The 9742-nt window shown below is 41.6% G+C and overlaps 1 protein-coding gene across 1 annotated transcript in view; it reads right to left on the bottom strand.

The window, feature by feature from the left end:
- Positions 1-1806: 1806 nt before the first annotated feature.
- The window catches only part of PM20D1 (peptidase M20 domain containing 1), a 31963-nt gene continuing 24027 nt past the window's right edge, over positions 1807-9742 (bottom strand). Inside the window, exons 12-13 of the mRNA XM_072137486.1 lie at positions 9617-9716; positions 1807-2307 (exon numbers count right to left, since the gene is read on the bottom strand). Of these exons, the coding sequence (XP_071993587.1) occupies positions 2178-2307; positions 9617-9716 (230 nt within the window). The 3' untranslated portion in view covers positions 1807-2177. The remainder of the gene's footprint in view (positions 2308-9616; positions 9717-9742) is intronic.

Genomic DNA, 9742 nt, shown 5'->3' with positions numbered 1-9742 from the left:
ATATAAAAAAAAAAAAAAAAAAATTCACAAAACCATTTGAAAAGCTTTAACCAAACATATGCATTGCATTACAAATGCAATGTTAAAAATGGCCAGAACTTAAGTGCAAATAAATGTTAAGATAGTTTACCAGGTAAGGCCAAGGTCACATCTGCCTTGTGCTTTTATTTATGCTTTGCCATCAGAAGAGAAAAGTAAAAAAAAAAAAAAAAATATAAGCATACCTCTCAACCTTTTTATTGGAGAAAGAGGGAGGGAGAATTTTTTTTTACCCAAAACCACAACTTGCTCTGCCCCTCACTCCACTCCCTCACAGTATAATTCCCTCTAAGTGTTGCCCATCTTACCCTCTCATTGCCCCCACCAGCTTTGTATTACACTGTTGCCCCCTCCTCCCCCTCACACCATGGCCCACTGATATTGTACTCTCTCAGCAGCTCCCTCTTATATTATGCCCCTCAATATTGGGGGCCCCTCATATTGTGGCCCTGCAGCAGCTCCCCCTCATATTGTGGCCCTGCAGCAGCTCCCCCTCATATTGTGGCCCTGCAGCAGCTCCCCCTCATATTGTGGCCCTGCAGCAGCTCCCCCTCATATTGTGGCCCTGCAGCAGCTCCCCCTCATATTGTGGCCCTGCAGCAGCTCCCCCTCATATTGTGGCCCTGCAGCAGCTCCCCCTCATATTGTGGCCCTGCAGCAGCTCCCCCTCATATTGTGGCCCTGCAGCAGCTCCCCCTCATATTGTGGCCCTGCAGCAGCTCCCCCTCATATTGTGGCCCTGCAGCAGCTCCCCCTCATATTGTGGCCCTGCAGCAGCTCCCCCTCATATTGTGGCCCTGCAGCAGCTCCCCATCATATTGTGGCCCCTTACACCCTCTCCTTGTTGCTGCTTAAGGTGGTAGGCGGGATGACTTCATATTATCATGCCTGCCAGCCCCCACTTCACACAGTATGCATTACTGTATTCAACTATAAAGTTCATGTCCCTGGATATACCTGCAGCCTCCCAGAAAAGAGCCCATAATCTGGGACTGTACCGCTGGATCTGGCACAGTTGGGAGGTATGTAATAAGTCTGTTAACTGCATAAAGCTGTCTATAAGGTTTCAGTTTTTTATACAAACGAAAAAAAAAAAAAAAAAAAAGATTCCTGAAAGCACAATAATCGATAACAACTAATGCATTTATACACCTATTGAAAAATCTGTTTTTCTCTTCCTCTTACAAGCACAATGCAGATGAAGTAATGTATTATTATAAATAATCTTAGTAGCTGCCTTTATACATTAAAATAAAGTAATTCTTGGTATTTATCACAAATATTATAAAAACACAGATTATGAATTTTCATATAAATTATTTCTTATTTTGGCAGCAAGAAATACACAGTATATTCTCAAAGCAGTTAATGCTTAACCCCTGCCTGTGATTCCAGGCCTGGAATTGTTGCTAACCTTCTAAGCCTATATGCACATGTTACAGATTAGGTGCCAATTTACAACAACATTAAAGTGAATGGGATTTGGAAAAAGTAATTTAGGTGAGGAATTGTTTTTCTGCGGCTTTGGTGTGTGTTTGTTTGCATTGAAGTCTATGGGCTTGTGAACTTCTGCATCAAATCACCGTCATGTTGATTTCAAGCAGATTTTTGCTTGAAATGAACTCAAATGAGCTGTAAAAAGGAAGCAAAATATGCAATAAGACAAATCCACACAAAAATAACAAATATTTGATGCAGATTTAAAGTTTTTTTCATCCGTAATGTGTGCACATAGGGCTTCTTAGGCAATCAGAAAAAACGTGCTCATACTGTGAAGCATTGGGAACAAAAGTTATATTTGTTACCATCTTTAATGGACAACCCCTTTAAATATTCAAGTTTTAAAATTCATTTAATCAAGCAAATAAAACTTAAAAAAAACATCTACCTCCAGGATGAAGGAATGTAAAACCAAGAACACTGACATACTGGTGTGCGCTCCCTCTGCTCTTCTTTAAGCTATGTCCTTGAAAAAAAAGGGCTTTAAAATTATGCAAATGAGCTCACTTGCATAATCGTAAAAGCCTTTTTTGTAATAACAGAAGAGCAGGTCCTGCCATAGGTGACACACATCAATATGTCAGTGTGATTGGTTTACAGTCCTCCATCCTGGTAGTAGATGTCCATTAAACCCTTTATTATAGTTCATGGGTGGCTCGATGTGCAACAGGAACTTTCTCAGAGTCAGCATTCTGGAGCAATTGACAGTAGAACTGGGTAAGACGTTCTAAGCCCTCCAAAGAAATACGCTCATTTAGCCCATGGATCCTGAAAGACAAATAGCAAGTCATAGTTATACTAATGCACACTAAAGAATTAGTTACATTCACTTACACTTGAGAGAGTCACCAAAAGTTTAGTACTTTTCATTTCAAGTACTGTATAAATTTTTTTAAAATCATATATTTTTTTAAAGGAATGTATAGATCTTTTGATTTCCACTTTGGCCATTAGGTCTAAAATCTTAGAGCTTATTCCCACAGGAGTGTCCATAGCAGATCCATTAACCCCTTCCCGCTCTGCGTCCGATATATCAGACGCTGAGCGCAGGGACTTAGCGCTCAGCATCCGATATATTGGACGCAGAGCTGATGCGGGTTCAGCTCAAGATCGGAGCCGAATCGGTATTCGGATACATGGGGTGCCGGCTGTAACTAATGGCCGACAACTCAGTGTAACACCTGCGGTCAGAGTGGGCTCCGATCGCGGGTGTTTAACCCCTGTGACGTTATCTTAAAGGCACAGTGTCAGCCTATGCATGTGCATAGGCTGACACTGTAATGCCCTGCAATACATCAGTATTGCAGAGTATTATTATGAACAAGAAATCAGATGATTGCTTGTTCATATCCCATGGCGGAAATAGCAAAAAAGTAAAAAAAAAAAAAAAAGTTAATAAAAAATAAAATAATAAACCAATGAAAATGCCCATAATGTCTAAATCATTACACAAACCCCATATATATAGTATCACCATGTCCTTAAAAACCGTAAAATAAAAGTAAACAATTATTGAACCCGCAAGATGAACACCGTTCCAAAAAAAAAAAAAAAAAAAAAAAAGAACTCTTCTTAAAAGCCTGCCAAAAATTATGTTTTTTTACACTCTGCGAGTCCCAGACCCCCTTGCAACTTTCTCAAAATCAGTGTTGGTTTAGATATCCTGGGGGGAGTGGAGGACCAGATAAATTTGTTTAGGAGGCTCGATAGTTTCTGGAAGAACATTTTGGGAAGGGCCAGGGGGATCGTTTGAAACAGGTATAACAACCTGGTAGTAGAGTCATTTTGATACAATTAACTACCTACCCAGGAAATTTGTTTAGATGACCAGTTCGTTAAGTCTCTTTTGCGGGTTGCAGGAATGTGTCAAGATTCAGGGCATATGTGGATTTAAGGTCAGAAGGGATTTGGATCCCTAAGTAAGTAATAGCCTTCTGCTGCCAGGAGAAGGGGTATAGCAAACGCAAGTCACGTATCTCTGCGTCTCGATGGCCCAGGCTCATCACCACACTTTTGGATACATTTACTTTGTGGTTGCTGAAGTGATCAAATGTTTCTAGAACTGTCATGAGCGGGGGTAGAGATGTGCCTGGATTTGTAAGGTATACAAGAACGTCATCTGCGAAGGCTGAACATTTGTAGTCACGATCATCTCACCGCACAAAGGAAAGCCACACTGTAACATGGGGCCCTTGGTTGGACTTTATGCGCTCTCCCTCCTACTGCACTATACAAGAATGAGAAAACTTCTCTCCCTTCAAAACTAACCTAAACTCTTTCTACTCCCCCACATTCCTTTCTCATTCACACAGTTTTAACCTGTTTCTCCTTTCCCCTCTTTGCTCCAAAACAGATAAACACTATGATCCAACTTTAGATTATACAAGTTTGTTCAAAATTCTTCAATGTTCATCTGTACTTCACACATTGAAATGTCATCAAGTCCATATATTGCATACTGTAAAGTTATAATTAAGCATTAATATTTTTCAAATTAAATGTGTTGAATTCAACATTATAAAGTAAAAAAACACTTAAAAAATTATGTTTTTTACCTATTCAATCCCACAAAAAAAAATGCAATAAAAAGTGATCAAAAAAACATTTGTACTCCAGAATGATGTGACCATAGCCAAAAAATGTAAAAAAATGTTATGCCACTTGGAAGACTGCAATGCAAAATTAATAGATTTTACCCACATTAGGCTTATATTTGACAAATTTAGTAAAACTTAAGAAAAAATATTCAAGTATGGTATCCCCGTAATCGTATCGACCCACAGAATAAAGATAATATGATTATTAGGCTGTACGGTGAACACCAAAAAAAATAAAAATCCAGTACAGAATTGATGCTTTTCTATTCCTGCCCTCAAAAAAAAAGTTCATAAATTTTCAACAATAGGGGATACCAACCCAAAAATGGTAACACTGGAAAAAGCATCTCATTCTGCAAAAAAAAAAAAATCACTTGGCCCCAATAACGAAAAAGCAAAAATTTTATAGCCTACAAAAGGGGCCAATGAGGAAACTGAAATCCTGGCAGCTGCAGGGCTGTCCTTCCCTTCTGCACCCCGCTGTGTGCCCATAAAACAAGTAACGTCCACATGTGGGGGGTCTCTGTACTCGGGAGAAATTGCATAACAAAATGCAAGATGAGTTTTCTCTTTTTATCTTTTGGAAATGTGTAAATTTTAGGGCTAAATGAACGTATAATTGACAAAATTTGACCATTGTAAATTTCACCTCCATTTTGATTTAATTACTATGAAGATCAAGGGGTTAACAATCTTCCTAAAAGATGTTTATGATATGTCAGAATACAAAAAAATGGGGCTGAGCCTTAAGCTGTAAAATGGCTGCGTCGTTAAGGGGTTATAAACAGAGCAGTTTGTCTTTGTTTTATATCCACATCCAGAAGTCCCAATGCAAAAATGCATATAGTGTCACTGTGCAGTGAGGCATGGTGAATGCACGGTGTCTCACCACACTGTGAGTAAGTCCTATTTCTGACCTGGTCTGTGGCGTGGTTGCTTATTACCATTGGACATGGCCACGGTTATCACTTTCCGCTGTTTGCGCCCACACTGAACACACAATTGTGTGCATGAAGCCTAATACAGACTGTTCCTGGTAATCAGGAGATTAGGCAGAGTAGTGGAGGTAAGTGGATAAAGGCATGAGGAAAATCTCAAACTAGAAGAAGCTTGCAAATTTGGTATTGTATAAAGCAGTGGTATTCCAAAACCGGATACTCGCCTCCGGCACGCCTCTTCATCCACGGCTCCTGCTTCTTTTCATCGCAGAATCCAGACAGAGCGAGCAGAGGCAGATCTATGCGGACATAGAGCATAGACGTGCCTCTGCCCACACTTCCGTGAATCTAAAGAGAGATTAAGTCGGAGCCGCGGGATGAAGAGCTGGTGGTGAGTGAATTCTTTTGTTGCTTTTTTTTTGTGGGGGTGGAGGGGGGCACGTCCCCTGTTATTGAGGGGGGGAGGGCCCCGCTGCGTGGACATGTTATTAGTGTTGAGGGGGGGAGGGCCCCGCTGCGTGGACATGTTATTAGTGTTGAGGGGGGGAGGGCCCCGCTGCGTGGACATGTTATTAGTGTTGAGGGGGGGAGGGCCCCGCTGCGTGGACATGTTATTAGTGTTGAGGGGGGGAGGGCCCCTCTGCGTGGACATGTTATTAGTGTTGAGGGGGGGAGGGCCCCTCTGCGTGGACATGTTATTAGTGTTGAGGGGGGGAGGGCCCCGCTGCGTGGACATGTTATTAGTGTTGAGGGGGGGGAGGGCCCCGCTGCGTGGACATGTTATTAGTGTTGAGGGGGGGGAGGGCCCCGCTGCGTGGACATGTTATTAGTGTTGAGGGGGGGGAGGGCCCCGCTGCGTGGACATGTTATTAGTGTTGAGGGGGGGAGGGCCCCGCTGCGTGGACATGTTATTAGTGTTGAGGGGGGGGAGGGCCCCGCTGCGTGGACATGTTATTAGTGTTGAGGGGGGGGAGGGCCCCGCTGCGTGGACATGTTATTAGTGTTGAGGGGGGGGAGGGCCCCGCTGCGTGGACATGTTATTAGTGTTGAGGGGGGGAGGGCCCCGCTGCGTGGACATGTTATTAGTGTTGAGGGGGGGAGGGCCCCGCTGCGTGGACATGTTATTAGTGTTGAGGGGGGGAGGACCCCGCTGCGTGGACATGTTATTAGTGTTGGGGGGTGGAGGGCCCCGCTGCGTGGACATGTTATTAGTGAGGGGGGGAGGGCCCCGCTGCGTGGACATGTTATTAGTGAGGGGGGGGAGGGCCCCGCTGCGTGGACATGTTATTAGTGAGGGGGGGGGGGCCCCCGCTGCGTGGACATGTTATTAGTGAAGGGTGGTCACTATTAAAAGGTAGCATCTGCATTTCATAACTTGTGCCTATACTCCAGGCCAAGTTTTCCCAGTTTTGTGGTAAAATTAGGTATCGTATATATTCAAGTATAAGCCGGCCCGAGTATAAGCCGAGACCCCTAATTTTACCACAGAAAACTGAGAAAACCTATTGACTCAAGCATAAGCCGAGAATGTAGTATACAGCCAGCCCGCCCCCAAGTGGTATACAGCCAGCCAGCCCCCCGCAGTTTGCCAAACAGAAAAAAATAAATAAACGGCTCCCGATCCCCGTCGCAGCTCCTTCTATCTTCTCTAGCCAGCAGAGCCGCGTCCATGCGATCTGCCGGCCGCCGCACACTACCATGCGACACTGTCGCCACTATCTGCGGCGACAGCGTTGCATCATGGTGTGCGACGGCCGGCAGGTCGCATGGACGCGACTCTGCCGGATAGAGAAGATAGAAGAGGAGACATGGGGAGCCGCGACGAACATCGGGGACACCGGAGGGTGAGTATTACGTTTATTTTTAAAAAAAATTGACTCGTGTATAAGCATTTTTTGTGCTCAAATACTCAGCTTATACACGAGTATATACGGTACCTCTGTTTACACTTAGGGCAGCTTATACTTGCGTATATATGATATGATATGATAACTATATATTTTTTTATGATGAAAAGCCCAAAGACAAGGGGACATTATAGGTATTTTAAAAGGGGTATTAAAATATCCTCTTTTCTGTAGCAGTCTTCTTATTTAAATATAAAAAAGGGGAATACATAAAAAAGGGCAGCTGCAAGAAAAGTGGTATTTTAATGCTGGGGCTGCAGTAAATGGCACATAATGTGTTTTGGGATTAAATACTGACTATTTATGGGGCACACAATTTTATTTTCCAGGGACCATAGTAAGAGGGTTACCCAGGCCGGTTCATGGTATTAAAAAAAAAAAAAAAAAATTGGCAGCCCATCCCCAAATACAAAAAGGTTTGGGAACACTAGTAGAAAGGAAAACGCATAAAACGATTTTATGGCAAGGTTTGTATGTTTATTTTTGTAAATTATGTTTGTATAATTATTATTTACCGTGTTAAAAGTGTCCATGGCTTTTAGATATCTCCAATGCTTAACCCCTTAATGACCGCCCTATCGGGTTTTTACGGCGGTCATTAAGGGTACTTCTTCTGATGCGACGCCTTTCTACGGCGGCGCATCAGAAGTAGTTTTCGGGACACCGGGTCTCGCTGGTGCCGGTGTCGGGCTGTGATATCACAGCCCAGACCCGGCACTAACACCTGGGATCGGAAAAACTCTGATCCCGGGTGTTTAACCCCTTGCACGCCGCGGTCAAGCATGACCGCGGCGTGCAAGTGTGTCCCCCGTGGATCGGACCCCCCCGGTGTGCTTACCGGGGGATCCGATCCCTCCTGCCGCTGCCCCGGGTTCCGACGAGTGACCCGGGGCTGTCGGCTCCTCTTCTCACCGGGTCCTGCCTTCCTGGCAGGACCCGGCTGTAAGTAACTGAGCATGCGCAGCATGCTCAGTTACTTTCACTATACACTGCAATACAAGTGTATTGCAGTGTAAAGGCTTGAATAAGCGATCGGATGATCGCTTATTCAAGCCAAGAAGTAGAAAATGTAAAAAAGTAAAAAAAAAAAAAAAAAATTAAATCTTTTTATAATATAATTAAATAAATAAAATAAAAGTCCCATAATCTCCCCTGTAACACATAAAATGCAAATAAAGTAAATAAAACACAAAAACATACATATTTGGTATCACCGCGTCCGTATTAAATCTGTACAATAAATCTAAATCAATATTGAACCCGCTCGGTGAACTACGTAAAAAAAAAAACTCGAAAAACTTCCCATAATATACAATTTTTCATCAAACACCATCACAAAAAATGTTCAAAAAAAGTTACGTTACCTAATATGATAGGACTGAAAAGAACAACTGTTTTCGCAAAAAATAAGCCCTCAACCAGATCTGACAACAGAAAAATACAGAAGTTATGGCCCTGAAAAGTTGTCAATAGTAAAAACAATGCGATTTTCTCCAATATTGGTTTTGCTCAGGAAAATTGAGCAAAAATAAGAAAAACTATATAAATGAGGTAACACCGCAATCGTAGTGAACCAGAGAATAAAGATAAAATATTATTTTTACGTTACAGTGAGCGGGGGGAAAAAAAATGCTAACAAGCCAAGATAAAAATTGATGATTTTGTTTGTGTCCCCCTTGAAATAGTTAATAAAATCTCATGAATTAGCTTTAGACTCCCAAAATAAATTATTTATACATTGTATCTCGTCCCATAAAAAATAAGCCCTCATATGATCGCATTACCAAAAAAAAAAAAAATTTATAGGTCGTACAATGTGACAATACAAATCTGCTGTGAATGGCGCCTTTCATCATTTAATTTATTCTGAAAATGTCAGTTTTGGCCTAAATGAATGTATTTCCAAAAAAATTCTAGTTTCTAAATCGCAGGTCCATATTTTTTAACCCATGTGAAACACTTAAAGGGTTAATGGACTTAATAGAAGTTGTTTTACATACGTTGAGGGGTGAAGTTTCTATAGTGGGGTAATTTATGGGGTTTTACTATTATTTAGGCCTCTCAAAGTCACTTGGAAGCTGAGTTTTCCCTCAAAATGTGAGTTTTGGCAATTTTCATGAAAATAAGAAAAATGGCACCTAAAGTTCTGCAACTCATAACATCCTAGAAAAGTGACCGGAAGCATAAAATATCATCCCAACATAAAGCAGATATTCTGTAAATGTTAATTATCAAACTTTTTGGGTAGTTTTACTTCCTGTCTGTAAACCAGAACATTTCAAACTTGGAAAATGAAGAATTTTTACAAACTTTTGCCAAATTTTCACTTTTTTTCAGAACGAAACGCAAAACTTATCACTTAAATTTTATAACTAACATGAAGTACAATGTGTCACGAGAAAACATTCTCAAAATCACCAGGATATTTTAAAGCGCTCCGAAGTTATAACCAATTATCGTGAGACATGTCAGATTTGAAAAATCGAGTCTGGTCATTGAGCTGAAAACTAGTGTCGGTGATAAGGGGTTAAACAACCCCTGCATCATTTTGTTTATATGTGTGATACGATTACAAATGTTAAGTATTCAGCTTGCAAAGTGAACATATTATAGAACAATTACAATTATTTCCTACCTGCTCAGATCTTCAGATTTCATTTTGAAAGGACTAAAACGGTAGATGCTGTCAGTCAGGTTGACAAAATGACGGCTGTCAGTATTTCCAATGCAGACCCCTAATAAAATAAATTAGGTAAAGATT

Source organism: Engystomops pustulosus, chromosome 2 (assembly GCF_040894005.1).
Source record: "Engystomops pustulosus chromosome 2, aEngPut4.maternal, whole genome shotgun sequence".
In the NCBI taxonomy this organism is placed as follows: domain Eukaryota; kingdom Metazoa; phylum Chordata; class Amphibia; order Anura; family Leptodactylidae; genus Engystomops; species Engystomops pustulosus.
This window is presented reverse-complemented; position numbering and strand designations above follow the sequence as displayed.